General features: G+C 38.9%; 1 protein-coding gene across 1 annotated transcript in view; it reads left to right on the forward strand.

The window, feature by feature from the left end:
- The window catches only part of DISC1 (DISC1 scaffold protein), a 206,700-nt gene that overhangs the window by 46,981 nt on the left and 140,931 nt on the right, over nt 1–18,788 (forward strand). The window contains exons 5-6 of the mRNA XM_067294574.1: nt 2,917–3,046; nt 7,084–7,319. Coding sequence (XP_067150675.1) covers nt 2,917–3,046; nt 7,084–7,319 — 366 coding nt within the window. The remainder of the gene's footprint in view (nt 1–2,916; nt 3,047–7,083; nt 7,320–18,788) is intronic.

The raw sequence follows: 18,788 nt of genomic DNA on the forward strand, positions 1-18,788 counted from the left end.
TATCTTTGGGAGCCTCCTTTTATGCATCATTTGTTAAGTGACAGTAATGTGCTCAGCACTGTACAAAGTCACAAAAATAAAGTCTCAGTGTTTCCTTGAAGGGATAACAACTACAAAGATGGGGGGAATGTAAGATGCATCAGATGAGCCAAGGGAGGTAGTTAGTTTAGGAAGAAAGAGTTGTCTGTATTTCTGGGTCTTTCTTCAGCTACACTGTTGCTTGAATTTGTTAAAAGTAATAGGGTTCTACGTAAGTATTGGAAGTTCTTTAATGCTGTAGAACAAATGACCAAAAAAAAGAACACTTTTGTATAAATGCAGCTAGCATTTATTAAGTCTGCAGTGTGCTAGTCAGTAAATTTGGGTGTATTTTTTTTTTTTATGTATGAGAGAAGTAGATAAAATCAGTAGAGGTAATTTTATTGATTTTATTGAGAAGTTATCGGTTGATTTTTTTTTTTAAGCCTTTTTTAGCCTCTATTTCTAGTATTTAGTAATGAGACATGTTTAAAACTGACAGTGCTCCCTCAGAACTATTTCCTTCTACCTTCTGAGCCCCTAAGAAGCTGTTTTATGATTCCATAAAGATTAGGATACAACGTTCTGTGTTTTGCCATTAAGATGTGTTCCTTCTATGCATTAATTTGTAATAATGTTTTTGGCCTTAGAGGCAGTGTTTTTTTTAATGTCATAGAAATTGATTCACTAAGCATCCTTAAAATATGCAGCCTGCTTAAAATATTTATTTATTTATATAATATATACATTTATGAAACTGTTCCTGTTCCTCTGGTGGTTGTATCTGTAGTTCTTTTCTTTGCACAGGTCTAAGAGCAGTGCCATTCTTCAGGGTCAGATGATTATCTTCTTACTGTTCACCTTTCTGCCTTGCCTGCACTCCTGTCTTTGAGCTAGACTTTGACTATTGTTGTTACTGTGTCACCCCTTCTTTTCCTCATTAGAGAAATATCATTAGAGATACTGTGTTTGACACCACTTTGTCTGCAGTCTGGCCCTTCTATTGATGTAGTGAGCATACCCTTTCTCTTTGATGGGGATGTTTAAAATGTTTCTATTCCAGCAGTATTTGTAAGCAGGACAGAATAGAAAGCAGGGCTACTTCTTCATGGAGAATTTGTAGGTTTCTGTCTTTGCTTTCATTCTGAATCAGAACAAAAAGAAGATATCCAAGATCTTTTTTTCCCCTGGAAAATGAAAAAGATGAGTCAGACATGCCCCAAAAGGCTAGAACATTGCAATTTTGCTGTAGTCAGGCCAGTCTGTCCTTCTTCATGCTGAAGAACTTTTACAATGAAAAGTGTGTTTGGTGGGTTATTTGTTTAACACACAAGACTCAAATTCTTGTCCTGCTTTTGTTTTGCGCTATTAAATCATGAGACAAGAGATTTTAGGTGGGCACATTAAGTGTCAGCATGGGATATTGTGGGCAGCTGATACAAGCAATGTTTAGCATAGGCACACGGGTTTGGTGAGATCAGAGATCACGTTTCTGTTTCCTAACTGCCAAGTAGATAGGGGTACGTTTGATTTTCAAGGAGCTTCTGAGAATAACCTTTGTTTATCATGGAACATTCCTCAATTTTTCATCAGCCAGTCAGAAATTTCTGTTGCACATAGCTCTCCAAAAGGTGCAGCTCTTACTAACACAGGAATGCTTCAGAGCTGCTGCAGAGGGAATTGCGGTTGGTTGAAGTCGTAATGATCTGTAATGACTGTAGGGCACATACATGGTGATGGCCTGGCACCCCCCACACAGATGGCTCTTTGTTCTATTTTGTTATTGCAGAAATACTGATACATAGTCATCACATCCATTTTGTTCAAGTGTTAATGCCATTTATGTTAGAACTTGGGTTTTTTTGTTGCTTTTGTTTTTAGTGTGCTCTTCAGCCCATAGGGAGGAAGTAAAATATGCATGTGTTCTGCAGAAAAGACATGAATCTCTTGTTCTATGCACTTGATAAACATCTGTGCATGGAGATCATAATTGTGTGATTAGTCATGTTAAAACCAGACTTGTGATGCATGTTTTGTACGTGGCATGAATGTGTTTATTTTGCAAGATTGTGATGGGAAGCCATGCTTCAAAAATGTCCTTCATTTGAGAGAAAGGTGTTTTTTTTTTTTTTTTTTAAACAAGATACTGAAATGCGTCTTTACCCTTTCCATGGAAATACATCTACGTGTCTGTAGATACGGACACAGAAATGCAATTATTTGTGCAATTGCACATGCCCTCATGCAGAAATGTGCATGAGAAAATAGGTTTGCATTGTTTGCAGGTGCATTTTGAGAGGTTGATCAGAAACTCGACACAATGTAATGGACTGATTACCTTGGGGTCCAATCATGTAAAGATTTACAGCTGAGGGCTGTACCGACCACTGTGAGATTTGATTTTGAAAGAACTCACTGTGGAAAAGTGAAGTAAAATTTGGCATCATGGAGCAAACACTCCAGATGATCTCTAGTGTGAGCTCGAAAAACTGACAGAAGCTGCAAAAATGGCTTTGGCAAGTTTCTAAACTTCTGTTTAAAAGAGATTTTTCTCTATATTGATAGAAATTACACTCCTTAGTTTTGCCTCTTTCAAGGCAGTGATGGATAAATTTCTGAAAAATGAAGTAGCTGGGGGAAGCCTGAAGCTATACAAGTTTTCCTTTTTCTTTCTTGAGCATGTTGTAAAAACAGTGTAAATGTTTGATATAATAAAGGAAGATATGCCAAGGAAAACCTCTTGTTCTCTAGCTGTGCATCTATTTCAGATATGATCGTTACTCTGATGATGGACTGTTATGACTCTGAAGGTAGCATATAACATTCTTTTCTCTTTAATCTTTGAGAAGTAGGTACCCAGTGATAACACTGATTTTTAGTTTTTGTCATTTTTCAAAGGGTTAGAAATGAAGAAACCCAGCTCTGGCAAGAAAATGAACATAAACTTTTGCGATCTACCTACCAAGAGAGGATTCAGGTTTCGGCCACAAAACGAAACCAGCTTTTTCAAGAAAAGAAATGGTTACAGGTAACAGGACTGCAAAGTTGTCTATAAGAACTAGTGCTGCAGGGGGAAAAGCTTGTAAGCTGTCAGGCAGAATTAAATAAACTTATTGTAATAGTGACTTTGCTTCTGTGTAGCAATTAAAGCCTTGGCTGTAATCCAGCTGATAATCTAAGTGATGATTGGAGATGGCAGCTGCAGGAGCTGTCTTAATCTCATTACAGAAAAGCAGAACTGGAAAGCTCAGTGGATTGTGTGCATGCTTTAACTTTCCTCGTTAGGTTTTTAAGTGTGCTCTTTCTGTTCTAATTTGCCATTTTTTAATTTCACTGATCTTCAGAAGTTTTTATTTGAAGACAAAAAGTGTTTTTGAAGGAAACAATGTCCCATTCAGTTCTGAATAGATTTGATTATCAATATGGGATTTACCAGCTTTACCTTTCATGAGGATGCAGCAGTCATCATGGAAAAGTCAGCACTTGCCAGCAATAACTTTACATTGACACATGATGTCACAATGTGGTAATGATTGGCAAATGTAATGTTTTTAAGGTGGCTTCTGGCCAAATTGAAATGTGCAAGTCTTTTAAGCATTATTTAACTCTTTCTTTTCACTGTTCTTCAGAAATCTCAGTTTATTTTCTAGTAGAAGTCTTACCTCTACCTCTAGTGATCACACTTGGCAATGTGACATCTTAGAGAACTAGTGGTAAGGTCTGGTTTTCTTTATTCCTGTGGTCTTTTCTTGAAATCTCATTATTTTTATACTTTTCTTCCTTTTGTGGATCTGCCAGTATAATAATCTGTGTGTGTGTGTACATACCTGCATACATATACATATATATATGTATGTATATAAAGAAAGAAAGAAAGAAATGGAAAAGATCATCTTAGATGATGGATTTAAAGTCTTACTTAGATCAAGAAATGTCTTTCCATCCTATTCATCACCTTTGCATTGTTTGGATTTATTTCATCGGTGTGTAAGAGCAGACATTGTCTAGTTTAACCTTATCAATGTCAATTATCAACTATTTCTGGTGATCTAGACATCCAGGCAACCATGTTAAGTTATTCCAATGAAAACTGCTATACTTAAAGTCCTATGCCAGCTAATATTTCTGTACTTAATCCAGGAGAATTTTTATTTCTGAATAGTGATACTAGAGACAAATTCTCCATACTATTGTACATGAATGCCGTATACGAGCATGGCATGATCAAAATGACCATGAACTCTAGATTCTGGAGAAGGCTGATTTGCAATGGGCTCCCAGTATGCCGTAAGGATTGCTTCTGCCCAAAATCTCATGTGATTGGAAATGAATTTTTTTTCTCCCTTACTTTCCCTTTCTTCCTCTCAGTTCTCTTCTCTCCTCTCAGTTCTCTGTTTGCCTTCAGTGACTGGAGAAAGCCTGTGGCTACCTAAAATTTGTGTATTAATGTTTCTACTGCAGCCTCTGCTTTGTGGACAGCAGCAGCCCATTGCTGAAGTTAGAGGTTTACAATCAGTAGTGATTAGCTGTCATGTTAGAAATCTCAGTTTAAATTCAAATCCACGTAGTAAAACTCCAGCTTATGGTTAGTGAGCCAATTACCATCTGTTGCTCCATGCTGAGACTTTAAGTCCTTTTTATCTGTCTCTGGAGCCTGACCAAGAGCACATTAAAGGCTTCTTGGCATTTCTGGAAAAGAATGAGAGAGAATTCCAGTTTACTGGCTAAAATTTCCATTCCCCCAAGAATGCCTGTGAAGTATTCCCAAGCAGAGTAGCTTTCTCTCTGTGCATAAAAGTTCTGTGCTTCTGGTACCTATTTATGTTGTAAAAACATTTCAGTATGAAAAGTGTGTTGTAAAAATCAAAGTCTGTTCATCTTCCTTTCTGTTCCCATGCAGGCTGCTTATTGTAGTGATTACAATTACAACATTTTCAAAGAATATGAAGGTCTTTGTATTAAGTAGGGCCTGTTAAGATCTTGGCAGTATTCCCAAACCAGCAATACAGGGACAGAATTGTCCTTTGTGCACACTAAAAGCCTGATTTGAGACTGAAAGAAACAAAACTGATGTTTTTGGCCTGCTGACCTTTATCTCCTTGACAAATGCCCGTGAGTTGAAACATGGGCCACTCTGTTCTCTTGTAGCTAAATCTAAAAGAAAAAAAAAAGGAAGAAAATAATTGATGCATCTAGTGCACAGCACTAATACAAGTTGAATTCTTTGAGCCAGGGCTCAAAGGTGCAAGGACTGTTTCTTCTTGTTTTAAGTAGTACTAATGGAGAGTTGGGGAGCTTGTTGCAGTGCTGCAAACCTGAAAATACGTTTTTTTAAAAAGTGAGCATTAGTAAAGTAAACTTCACTTAGATTACATTTTAAACATTGAAAGAATGTTAAGGTTTCAAAGTGAAGCACTCACAAAGCAAAGGAAGTTATCTGTGCATAGTATGTGTGTGTTATGAAAATCTTTAATTATATGATATATTACATACGCCTTTTTTTTTTCCCCTGGATCCCTGTCTCGTACATTGCTGAAGATGGAAGGTGCTTGTTTGGATACCAGAGTACCATTTTATCTTTGTTATTCAGTATTCAGCCCCACAACCTTTTCTCTGTATGCCACTTAAACCCTCTTTTGGATACAGATTTATACATTTGTGAATGGGCTCTCTTTACAGCATTAATCAACATGGCATCTGAGTGATTCAAAACCACTAAATTTTCTCTGTGCAACATTGCTTTGGGGTAAAGGGATATTTTTATTGCTATTTTACAGATAGAAAATGAAGAAGTGAATTGTTGTCAAAAACCATGATAATGTTCATTTTGAAATGCCTAATTATTTACCTCAAAAAAATTTTTTTCTCTTTTACTGGACTGAATATGGTCAGAGCATAGAATTATGATGAGAGTATTTAGATAGCACCTCAGGGATCCTTCTTGTTGGTTGTGCCAAAAATGGTGAACATTCAATTTGTGGCTATATGTGAAGACAATAGTTTAAGTTGCTTGCAAAGTTTCACAGAGATCGTAAGAAATGTAGGAGTAGAATTGAATTCTCCAGTGTGACATTCAACTACTTAGACAGCAAGGCTTTTCTCTAGTTCCCTTCTTTAATTTTTTCCTCAACTTTCAAATTCTGGGACAAATGAGCCAAGGGCCATATAGTAAGTAACTGTATTAACTCAGCAACCCAGACTCCTTCTGTAAGTGCTCTCTTTAATGGGTGCAACCTCTCTTTGGGGTTTCCAAGGGAAAATTAGGATGTGCTCTTGTAACACATCTGTATCATAATGCACGAGGTTTGTACTTCTGCCTGGATGAGTGCACTTGAGGTTGAAGTGTTGGTCATTTTAAGTTAAGGGGGTAATTTTATAAATGTTTTCAGTTGAAATTAAATAGTAATATAAAAAGGACTGGAAAGACAGACAGTTACCCACCACTTGCATCCTGTGCGTGATGTTGTTTTGGAAGCCTAGAGGAACTATTGCAGGGATATTTTTGCAACAGGACTGTAGTCTTCACTTTAGGATCACTTTAGCTGCCAGTCTGTAACAAGATTCTATTATTATGTGTCAGCTGAGATTCACGTTTTTTTTTTAAGTTTGTAACTTAGGAAATACTGGCATATTTTTAAAGGCAAAAGGTGCCTGTAGCAGTTGATGCTGGAGCAGGAACTTGAAATTTGGTGTTGAAATGTAAGTGGGGAGACTCAGGTTGTGGAAGTGCTAGTGTGTCTAAATACAACAGATGTAAGAATTTTTGCATGGCAGCAAAAGAATTTCTTTTCCTTTAACATTGTGCTAAAAAGAGCCAAATTGCACTGAAAAAGAGCCATGTTTTTGCCTAAATTTTCTGAGAAAATTCAGCAAACTCTCATCAAGTATTAACAATTTCTGTTAAAGTTTGCTAGAATTATAAGCTGCCAGAAACAATATTAGCGTTGAAGTGTGTTGGACAACCTTAATTCACGCTACTTTTGAGGCTTGTACTCTATTTTTCTAGGGACAAAGCTTTTTCTTTGATGGGATTAATCAATAAACTTAGATTTTCATTCTGTGCAGAAAGAAATTGAAGACCTCCGAGCAAGGCTGGCCATATTAGAAGCAAAAGATAAACAATTAAGAAGAGAAATTGAAGAGCAAGACAGGCTTATTCAGTCTCATGACTGTGAGCTGACTGCTTTGCTTGGCTGTGTTTCTTTGAGAGAGCTACAGGAAATAAGCAAGGCCGTGGATGACACTTTAGCATCGTCCTATCAAATTCCATTCAGTTTGGATCTTCCGGGGACAATAAAGAGGTATTTAATTTTCAATATGTTGTCAGTGATGTACAGAGTCTCATGTCTTCCCAGTGTATTGTTGGATTGCCTGTCGGTTGTTTTTGTGGTAATTGTGCCAACTAATTAGCTGGGTTCGGACACATTAAAATTTTCTAAGAACAGATGTCAGTGTTCTAATAATAATATGTTTCCTTAGGAAAGAAGATCTTGTAGTTATTTGAAGGTCTTGCACTTCTTATTTTTTTATGTTAAAGGGCCACCTACAGAAAGCATTTGAATCCATCAACTATTAATTGCTATCATAAATTTAAGTTATTCCTTGTTAACTGATGGATTTCTTTTCCCCGGATTTGTAATGCAGTAATTACATGTTTCTCACAGCCTGAAAATGTGTGCTAGGTACTATCCAAACAAATATTAGTGATGCTTCTTGCTTCAGTGAACTTTCAATCATAATAGAGTCAGTGGTGATGAGAGAGGAGCTCAGAAAATGGACTTGAGGTAGTGGGAGAAGGGATACAGCACTAAGATCTTGAGGATACCTTCAGTTAAATGCACAGCACATGGTTCCTCTAAATGAAGAAGTAGCTACATGTGGTAACCTTTTCAGAATTACCTCTGTTTACAAAAGGAAGAGAAGTGCTTCAGGGCCTAAATCATACTGAAGGGGTGGTGGATGTTGGTGGTGAAACTCTGAAAATGTTGATACATCTATGTCTGTCTCACCAGCACACAATAAAACTCCTGTTTATCCGAACTTTCATTCCTTCTAGGTAAGCAATATATATGTTGCTTACAGTGTTTTTCTCCCTTCATGTTTGTTAGATTTAGTTTGATTATATTAACATTCATGAGAAAGTGCTCATGTGTTCTAATTTACACATTTTTTTTAAAGTCAGCAGAACATCCTAGAGAGAATTTATTGTTCTCTTTTGAAGTTTGTTTGAAAGTTTAAATTAGGTTGTCTTTAATATTTTTAACAGTCATTTATACCTGTGTCTCTGAGATTGAGGAATAAAAGGTCTCAAGCAGTCTGTGTGAAAACTTTTGCTGTGATTTGAGTTTTCTCTTAGTTTTGGACTTGCTTGCAAGAGAATATTCTTTTTTTTTTTTTTTCTCTCACACTGCTGATACAATATTTGAGTTGCACTTTAACACTTTGTCTTTGGGAAGTTCTTCCAAAAAATGTCTTAAATTAGTACTGATTCAGGGAGAAAGTCTTGCTCTGGATTCTTCTGTCACCAGCACTATGCATAACACAATCACTTGAGGGAAAGCATGGGTTCATTGTTGGCAGTGGGTTCAGAACTTTAATGGAGAAGATGTATAACTACTTTTCTTCCATTCTCTTCATTTTTGAATGGTGCCTTGAATGCTACATTTTTGGTTTAGTTTTGTTTGTTGATCGAACTTTGTGTCACCAGCGCCAATAATCAGTTAGGTGCTGCTGTTCTCTTTACCGCAGCTGGAGTTTCCTTGTTGCATGTGGGGACAGATAAATGCCGAATTGGGATGCACAACGAAACGCACTTAGGCAGGAATCTTTGACAGCCTTTGGGAACAGTTTAAATCTCCTACCTCAGAATGTAGTTGCCTGCTCTTGTCAAACCTAAAAGCCTTCTCTGACCTGAACTAATGACAACGATGCAGATGCCCACCTATGGCACAGTGACCTGGTGGCTAGCACCCTTGGTTTAGGAAGCAGAAGCTCTGAGACTAGGCCCTCCTTGGCCTGACTGTATTTGAACCTCTGGCTCCCACGGCCTCAGAGCTGGCTCTTATCTGCCAAGGATTTCAGTGTCATGAGAAGCAGCGTGCTACATCACAATTCTTAAGTTGGACTGTGATGTATCCAGGCATGCAAGATGTCAAAATTTGGCAAAAGGCTGGAAGGAGAATGGCAAAGAGGAGGGCTGACTCTGGGAGAGTGGGGCTGGAGAAGACTAATGGTTATAGCACTCAGCTGAGATGGGAAAGAGACCTGGTGGTCATAGTTGGAAGGTTGCCAGCTCCCTCAACATCAGTGAGGTGCTAGATGTATTTTTCTTTTCCAAAGTAGAGATGAAGTCAGCTTGTAGGAGCATGTCACAGCCTGGTTGATGCAGCCTCTCAGAGAAGCAAGGTGCCACTCACTATCTGTTCAGCAGGTCCTTGCCCATGCAGGAGATGATGGTTCCCTCTGAATTCAAAACTTAGTGGGAGCTACTGTTTCTTTAGATGTTTTCTCAACATGATGTGGCTCCTTGGTCAGCTATGACCTTTTCAAAATCTGCCCAAGGGTTGTGTTTGCTGTGCCTGGTGTTCTACTGAAAAATGAACAAGCTGTCTTAGGAGCTAGGACTGAAAGCTCCAGTCCAGCTGTGTGACCCAACCACTTGAATTTGTCATGTGGCCCCTTCTTTGCCTTGATCTGCCTTTGGTTCTTGGGTCTCTTCCCCGAAACTACTTGCTACTTTAGGTAACTGAAAGCATTCCAGAGCTGTGCGGCATCACGTTCAGCAAGCACAGGTTTCTCTGCCACTTGTTGCTTTCAGGGCATGCTGTATGCCTAGATGGGCTAAAGTGGGGAATATGCTCCTACAACAGTTTATTAATGGTGAGAGTCAGACTTGCTGTTAGACTGAACAAAATGATGGGTGCCTTCCTTTTATAACTGTGCAGTCCATCTTACCTCAGCTACAGTGATCTTATGTGTCTGCATCCATTCATGCTCTATTTTCTTTTTCTATAATATGAAAAGCAGCAAACAGAATAAGATATCTTGTGTGGATATACTTCCTGTGTGCCTATGAAAGTCACCTATGTTGTCACAGAATTAAGGAATAATTTAGGAGGGTATCTGGTCAAATCCCTGCTCAAGCTGGGCTGACCTCAAAGTTAAATTCAATTTCAGAGTTAGAGCAGGTTGCTCAGAGCCCTGTCTGGCTGAGTTTTGAGTATCTCCAAGGATGGAGATTTTGCAGTCTCCCTGACCACTCTCACTGTGAACTTTTTTTTTTTTTTTTGCCCCCTGTCTAGCCAGAATTTCCCTTGTTGCAACTTGTGTTGGCTCCTAAATCAGTACTTCCTGCGAAAGACAACTATATGTTAGGTAAGAGGTTAAACACTAGGCAAAACCACTTGAGCTTATTAGGTGCTGTTAAGTTTTAAATTCCTAACACCTGGGGTATTTAATGTGAAAGAGATTTTACTGGAAACGTACATTTTATGAATCATTATAGAGGGAAAAAAAAGTCTTTTAAAGTTAGGACACTCTGTGCGGGCAATAAAGTTTTACCCAGGCACATGCACTAAAGATCAGTGCTTACATAGCCCTCATTCAGTACTGATGGGCTGTACAGGCCAAATTCCTGGCTGCTGGTTGCAAGATATTGTGTTCTTATTCTAACTGCATTATGCTAGTCAGTGAAGTACTGCTATAACGTGTTTTTGTGCAATTATTTGTTGGGCGCATGAACTCCATTCAGCACTGGAATAGCATAAGGCTGAAGAAGCATCTCTTAAAACAATCTGTGGTATAATGAATCATATTGAGTAGCTTGCAGCTCACTATAAAATACAGATAATTTGCTTTTCTTGGTCTAAATGTTATTAAATATACAATAGCAACTTGTTAAAGCCAACTTTCTGGAACATGAGAAAGCATCTTAAATGAAGAATAATTGCTCAGATAGATTTGTGCAGAAGCAAGAGTGTAAAACAATGTAACAGTAGGTGAGTGTTGTTCCAAACTTGCTTTTCTTGTCAAGCATTGTTATTTTCAGGGAGATTAATACCCTTTTGTTTTTTCTTGTTTATCTTTTGTATATGGTGGGCGTTTTGAAAACAAAAAGCTTTTGTCAGTAACTGTAACGTGCTTTGAGTTTGAAGAATTGAGAAATGTTACAAGTGTTACCTTGGGCCCTGTATTCAGGGCTGTTGGAAGCCTAGGTTAAAAGATGGCCAGTTCATGTGCAATCAAATATGTTAGCTTGCATTTTGACAGGATTCTCTTAAAGCTGAGACCACAAACTGTGATCATCTTGCTCATGAAGACAGGCATAATTGCTCTTGGTAATCTAAAGGCAGTAATAATTATTATAAAATGAGGAAATCGAAGTACAAAAACTCAGTTTGCTTGCGTAGGGTTGTGTGCTAAAGCTGTCTTTAAAATGTGGGAGCAGCTGGCATCGCATGCCACTACACGTTTTTGCTTTAACTAAAGATGGCATATTGGAATCAGAAAAAAAATGGGTCTGAGTGTTTGAAGTGTTAAGTGTACTCTCTCCTGGAGATTGCAAAGGTATCATTTCAGTGTCCTCTACTGAAGAGGACACAGTTTCAGAAATACATTTTTTTCCACTGTGTAACTTGAATCTTCTGCTTACTAAGACAGTGTTAAATCATTTATTCTCTTCAATGCTGCCTTTTTCCTTTTTTGTGTTTCTTTCCATTTCACAATGAAAACTAGGGAAGTCTGTTCCATTTCTGTTCATATTTAGTTTCATTTAGTATTTTCTCTTTTGATTTTACCGATATCTGTGGATGATGCTATGTATGTGACTGTACAGCATGTCATCCTTAAAATAAATTGCATGGTTTCATATGGACTATTGTCTGGCCACTGAGTGGTGGTTGAAAAAAAGAAATTCAATTAATTATCTTTCAAAGTATTTGAATATACCATCCCTTCTTCCACTCTTCCCATAGAACAATCTTTAATTAGTAGGAATTTGTTCCATGGAGTGTGTGGGATGTTCTGAAGATACGGAATTTTCAATTTTATGTATTAGTTATTATAGTACTGTCATGGCCAGTGGCGCAAGGAACTGAACTTGAAGTTTTATGCAACCAGTTCACTCTGCTTTAGTGATGTCTGGAGCTCATCTAACAAAGATTAACTTGAAGTGAAATGCAAGTTCTCAAGGGTTGAAAGCCTTATTAGTTGGAATATACTCGAACCATTCAGCAACTTCAGTTGAGGCCAAAGCCTGACTGAGCCAAGAAAGGATGTTTTTTTAGAGAAGTTGATTTACTTGTGAAAAGTGGGTGGAGGGGGGGAGATTTACATGCCATTTCACATTATTCACTTTGGAAGAGGAGAGCTGTCATTCAGAATGGGCTACTGTCATTTGGAGAGTCATTTGCACATGTTTTGTTGCTCTTCAAAGTACATCTCCACATGACACTCCTAGTTAACTTAGTGGTTGACAAGCTACCTTAAATTACTGAAGAAATCTGAATGCAGCCATATTTGTTTGCATCAGCCTTTAAATAAAAATCTCAACTTTAATGAATAGTAGTTGGAATAAGCAGAACAAATTGCACCTTATCTTTTCAAGAAGATATCTGTTGTTTGCTGCATAATACGCTGTCTGTCTAGGAAAGTCCTTTTTAAATGTAGGATTTGAAGTTTTCATTGACTATTTCTGTGAAAATGCATACATATTGAAAATATCCTCTGGAAATAGAAGGGTAGTGCAAATACAAAGAGCAAGGGGATGAAATGTTTTTATAGTATCAGAAAGTTTCTACTAGAGAGCACAGACTACTAATGTTCCTGACTGATGGGCCTATGTAAAGGACAGCAAAGAAGTGAGTTGTACTTTTGATGCCTGATACTCTTAATGTCTTTACTTCTGGGAGTTTTTTGGCTTTCTGGTTGTTTGGGGTTTTTTCTGTTTGCACTTTTTCCTGATTTCACAACCCTAGTAGACCTTGATTGCACATAGAAAGTGATGTTGGTAGGTTTAGACAGAGGCAGAATAATTAATTTTTTAAAAAGTTTTTCCTGAATGTTTTCAGGAGAGAATCCTATGCCATTTACGCATCACGCCTTCAAGTCCCTATGGATTAGTAGGCCTTTAAGCACACTGCATCATTATGAACCTTCTTATGGCCTAATTTGGTGCTGGGAAGATCTTAGCTGGTCCTGGGCCTGGAAATACATGGAGCTGTCTTCAGTAAGGTGCTGTTGCTTTAACCTTCTCATGCAACTTATTTTACCCGTGTCTTTCACTTGGTGGATGATTTTCACATGACGTATTGTCCTGGCTGCCCTTTGCAGATGTCAGTAATTGCATGGTGCTCTCTTGGCGGAAGGGCTTGCTGCCCTTCTAACCAGACTTTCCCCCTCCTGCCAATGGTTGTCACTGCCTAACTGCCATTTGACTTCCTGTAAATAGTTATATTTTACTGATGATGGTTGAAGCATGTGTTTTGGTGTGTATATGCATGTGTCTGATCCTAACATTCTTGCCCCTATTCTGTGCAAGAGAATAAAGTTTCTGGTCTCCTTCCTCTTTACTGTTTCTTATTTTGTACACCAAACTTTCTTCTTTACCTCTTCTCAAAAATCAGTCTCTCTCTCTCTCTCTCTCACTCACTCATATCCATGCCAGTATCTTTCCATGTGGTACTGCTGTAAAATACTGAAAATCCAGGCAAAGGTTAGTATTTAAAAGGGATGCAAGTGATTAAAAAAGCTGAGAAAAGAGGGCTTTTTTCCTTTACTGTCCCGCTTACAAACATACACGCACTTAAATGAGGTTTGAGCTGTGTCAGATGCACAGATGAAGCAGGTACCTTGCTCAGTGGCCACCACAGCTAGGGCGTAATCACCTGGTCGTGGGAGTGAAGAGGGAGCCCTCAGTCACCTCAGCAATTCAATTACTTCAGTACCTTCAGTCTGCAGGAATTGAGAGGCAGTGTTTGCATGTGAAATGCACCAAGTGAAAAAGTGCTGCACAGCCTCCGGAACAGCTCTTCCTGTTGTTCACTTGTGTCCCACTCATAAGCTTTGGACATGGGAGGCTTCAGGGCTTGTGACAGCTTTGCTCCTCCCACAGGCCTGCTTGTGCTGATTTAATTTGGATCAGTGGTGAATCATCTTCCATGACATGAAGATGATGCACAGGTCACTTTGAGTATTCACCTTATTGCCTTGACTTCGGGCTCTTTCATGCTGCTTTGATTTCATTTTTTTTTTACAGCTTATTTTAGAATTGTGAAACTGCTCTGTGCTAGGACATGTGTCTCTGTCTACTCTGTGTGAGATGACCCCAAATACAATTATGGGGTTCTTAAAATACAACGCTGCTGATAAGTGCCGCTACTATAGCTAGGTATAATGAAGATGGCATTGTGTCCTGTTTATTTTATTGTAGTTCTTTTGTTTAATGATCTGTTGATCCATTTTATTCTTTATGCTAAACTTCAGAGAGCTTCACAAAGACTGTGGCAGTCTGCTTGCAGCCAAGGAAGCGAATCCGGCAGCCCTTCCCTGGCCCATCGGCAGTGCCCTGCCCCAGGGAATTCCCCGGGCTTCTGGCCTGCGCAGTGGCTGGCTGCCCAGCCAACTGCCTCTGCCCTGACAGGGTTTTTGAGGGAAATTCCAAAATTTGTGTCAAATTTCAGACCCCAGCCTGAGCTGTGATAGTATGATGCTCTAATTTTCAGCTGTGTTGCAGGGCCAGGTTTGCATTTTGAGGAGGTTGTTGTTTTAGCTTCCTCAAAGAAGTTTGCTACAAACTTTTCTGAGTCATAGGCAAAATAAGATTCTTCTCTCTTGCCTTGTGACCTGAGTGGTTAGAAAGCTCATCCTTCTTTTTGTAGATAGACAGGTAGCAGTTTCCCCTTCTAGTAATGAGGTTAATTTCATCCCCTTGTTCTCTGATTGAAAGACCCTCTCCTTGGGCAAGTCGCTTTGTTTCTTTTTTCTCACTTGGAGCAACTCTAGAAGAAACTTTCTCCCAAAATCCTAGCATGCCAAACAATGTGCTTCTGAATGTGAAGTGAATTTGCCTCCTGTGAGGCTGCCAGCAAAGGGCATCGGGCAGGAGCTGCCAGAGCCAGAAACTGTGGCAAAGGACTTCTTTGTCACGTCCCTGGGGGCCTGGTGCTGTGTGTGAGCCGAGTCCTTTGTGCCGTGGCTCCACGGTTCAGATTGCCTCTCGTCCCCCCGGTCCTGCTGGGCCCCCTTGGTGCAGGGAGGAGCAGGGCTTCTGTGAAGTCTGGGCCTGGGCCGTAGGCACTGGCCTTCCCCACAAAGAATGGGAGAGCTCAGAAACCCAGTAGGGAAAGGAGAGAATAAATCTTCCAACTCTAAGGACAGAGGCTAGCAATCTGAACTATTTTGAAGCACTGCTGGAGGCAGTTTTTCCTCCTTCTAAAGCAGAATTTTTGAAGGAAAAAGTCCCAGCAGAAAGATGAGTACTATCTGCTAGTGTACCCATGTGTGCAGTGTAGTGAGGAATCTGGTTTCCACAGCCAAGCCGCTGGTTCCCCCTGCTTGCCCTAACAGTTTCCAGTGGGGTGCAGCAGCCTACAAAGTCTGGGCCACAGATGGGCTAATTCCTCTGTGTATGCAGGCAATGAGCTTTATTTCTCTTTAGGGAAAATCGACCAGCTGTCCCAGTCAGCGTATGGTACTGAATACTGCTGTATATGATATAGAGAAATGGCTAACAACAATACCCAGGGATAGACCCTTTCAGGCAGTGTAGTATAATGATTTTTATTCTTAGGAGGATAATTGCAGCTGCAGTCGGTAAGCTATAGTTTAGATACAGTTTTTCTCATGCACTCCAGAAAGATGTAGTAGAAGGATGGGAATCTCTTGGTGCACCAGCAAGTCTGGGGAAAGTTTTTGGATGTCATGACCTGCGGCTTCAGAGAGCCATTTCATTGCACCTTCATTCTTAATCTGTTGCTCCTGTTCCAGGTACGAGCTGGGGCCGCAACTGCCCCAACCTCTCTGTTGCAGCAGGTGACAGAAGACTGATGGGAAGTAAAGCAGTGTGCAAATGGTTGGCTGAAATAAATAGTGAGTTAACAGATTGCCAGTTCAGCTGCCTGTGTGCTGTTTTATAAGGCCAGAAGATTTCTTAATAATTGACAGTGAAATTCAGCTTGGAATCTTTACTAAAGATGCCAGTAGTATCTTCTAGTGTCTGGGAACTTGCTGTTTCTAATGCAGAGATTTTATCTGAAAAAAACAGCTACCATACTAAGCAGACTTTTCACAGCAGGTGCTGCTTCAGTATTCCTCTTGGGGGCATTAAAACAAACAAACAAACAACAACTTTCTTATTCCTTCTTGCAAAAAAACCACAAAACGTCTTCTAATGCCCTGATTTTTCTCCGTGCCTCCCTTAGTTAGGGCTAACAGCAAGTAAGGATCTTCTCAATTTAGAATTCTTGTAAGAGCTTCTTCTGGGCAGGATGGTGAGTTATTACAGTCCATTTCTTGTAGGTACAAACAAGGTGTAGTCTTTGAGACTAGATATGGACACAGCACCCTGTGTTTCAGTGGGAAACCTTATTGGTAAGCTGAGGTTATGCAGAGGCACTGGGAAAGTGTACTTTTAGTTCTGCCTCCTGACAAATGCTAAGTGGGGAAACACAAGTATTGAAGCAATCCTTGACGTAAAATGAAACAAAAAAATACTGCTCAGCAAACAATAGCCAGAAGAAGAGGAAATTGCTAGGACAAAATCAACTTTCTGCTGTTTCAGAGCTAGGTGCATAATTTTGGATTCTCATTTGTATTCCTTGAAGATGTGTGTATACTGAAAATGTGCAGAAGGTCCTGTGCTCCTGTACCTTAAAGTACATTTCCTGATAATTGTTGTCTCAAATCAGATTAATTTTTGAGGTTGGAAGCTTTCCAAGGTGACGCTTTGTATTTTACTTCTAATTCAGGTGACTAGTCCTTGTAACTGCCACAAATTTCATTTTCAGTATGAATTAAATGCAACTTTTTCCTCCTACTGTTCAGTGTCAAAGTCCACCCCTCAAGAGCACTGACAGATTTAAGTAGAGAAATTGTTTTTTCACCATATCAATTCAGCAGAAATTTGTGTTTTTTATCTGTGTTTAAGCAGCTCTATCTTCTTATAGAAATTTTCTGTGAGCTGTATTGTCCAAGGAAAAAATGGAGTTTAGTTGGAAAACTTGGACTTTTATTTAAAGGATGACTTCTGGTTCCCAACCTGAAGCTATGCTGCTGTGAAAAATCCATTGTTAAAGTCCCATGGATCATTGCACAAAGAAGAGGAACTTCTGTGCTTATCGGAAGAGCTGCTTTCCTGGTATGGTAATATCCAGATGTATAGCCCAGCAGGGCTTACAAACAGATCACATAGAATGAAGGTAAATTTGACATCCAAAGATTTGTTTGATTAGGTAGAATTCTTTGTGGTGGAGTAGAAAAAAAAAAATAAATAAATAAAAAATAAAAAGGTGCTGTTGCATGATAGTAAATTTAATGCTTTAGTTCTGAGATTTCTTAATTGGACAGAACAGTAGGGCCAGCAGCACCCTTGTAGGTGTTCTGCTAAGTAGCTGCACATTTTATCTGTAATCATGAATCTGTTGATTTTGTTCAAAATTTTAGGTACAGGAATCTTTTGTTATTCTTTATTTTAGTCAAAGTTGCACATATCTGGGTTAAAGCTGCCTCTTGTTAAGTAGAGCTTTGTTCAAAAGTGTTTTTATGTTTTTTTTTACTTGTCTTCAAAACATTGTGAGAAATGCGCATCAAGGGAACTGTGAAAGTACAAGAAAGTTATTGATTGTTTGATTTGATTTTGTATTGTGGACTTCTTCCTTGAAGGCCCAGGAAGTTCCCTAGACTTTGGATTTCTAGTGGATTTTTATTGAATTTTTGCCTTGGTGTAGACTGTAGCAGACGTTCATGCCAAAAGTTCCCTGAGTAGTACTTCTGATTTCTTTTGCAAAGGACCGGACAAAAGCTTTTTGGAAAGTCAACTTCTGTTTGCAGTTAAAATCAGGACTACAAGCGTAGGACTCGGTTTATATATTTTCATCTTCTGAGAGAGTAGAACTTTTTGTTACTTAAGGATCAGAAAAGGAATTCTGTTAGGGAAGTTGGAGTTGGAAAGTCATCCTCTTTGCAGGCTGTGACCATTAGAATCAGGTAGGTTATCTTTTGCAGAAGTCTTAATACTCTACAACCAGATTCAAACATACTCCAAACTGCTTAAATTTGCTGATAGCCAAGGAAATACTTTTTAAAAATCATTTTAACTAGCAGGGAAATATTCATATGAATTAAGGCTCAGCCCATCCTGTTTTCTCATACATTTTAAACTTGCACAATCTGAGCCTAGGTTTCTAGGCAGCAACTCTTGAATTCGAGATTCAAGTATGAGCAATTTTAAATTGTTCTGACTTGTGCTTACATTTGAAGAAATGGAAGTGTTTTTTTGCTTAAGCACTGCAATGTGCTATGGTGATAGGGACTTGCAACAGTGGGACCTAGAATAATTTTATAGGTGGCAGTAATGTAAGGAAGAATATTTGCTGTTAAAGGGCACCCTTCTGTCTTTCAGTTTCTTCAGGCATAGATCAGAGATGGTCTCTGATTTTCTGTAAGAAAATAAGAATTTCTAGTATAGGATATATATATATATTCTTTTACGTTGGTACTTTTTCATAATTTTTAAACCACATGTAGTATTTTCTCTTGTGCAGTTACAAAGACTG

Source organism: Apteryx mantelli, chromosome 3 (genome assembly GCF_036417845.1).
Source record: "Apteryx mantelli isolate bAptMan1 chromosome 3, bAptMan1.hap1, whole genome shotgun sequence".
NCBI lineage: Eukaryota > Metazoa > Chordata > Aves > Apterygiformes > Apterygidae > Apteryx > Apteryx mantelli.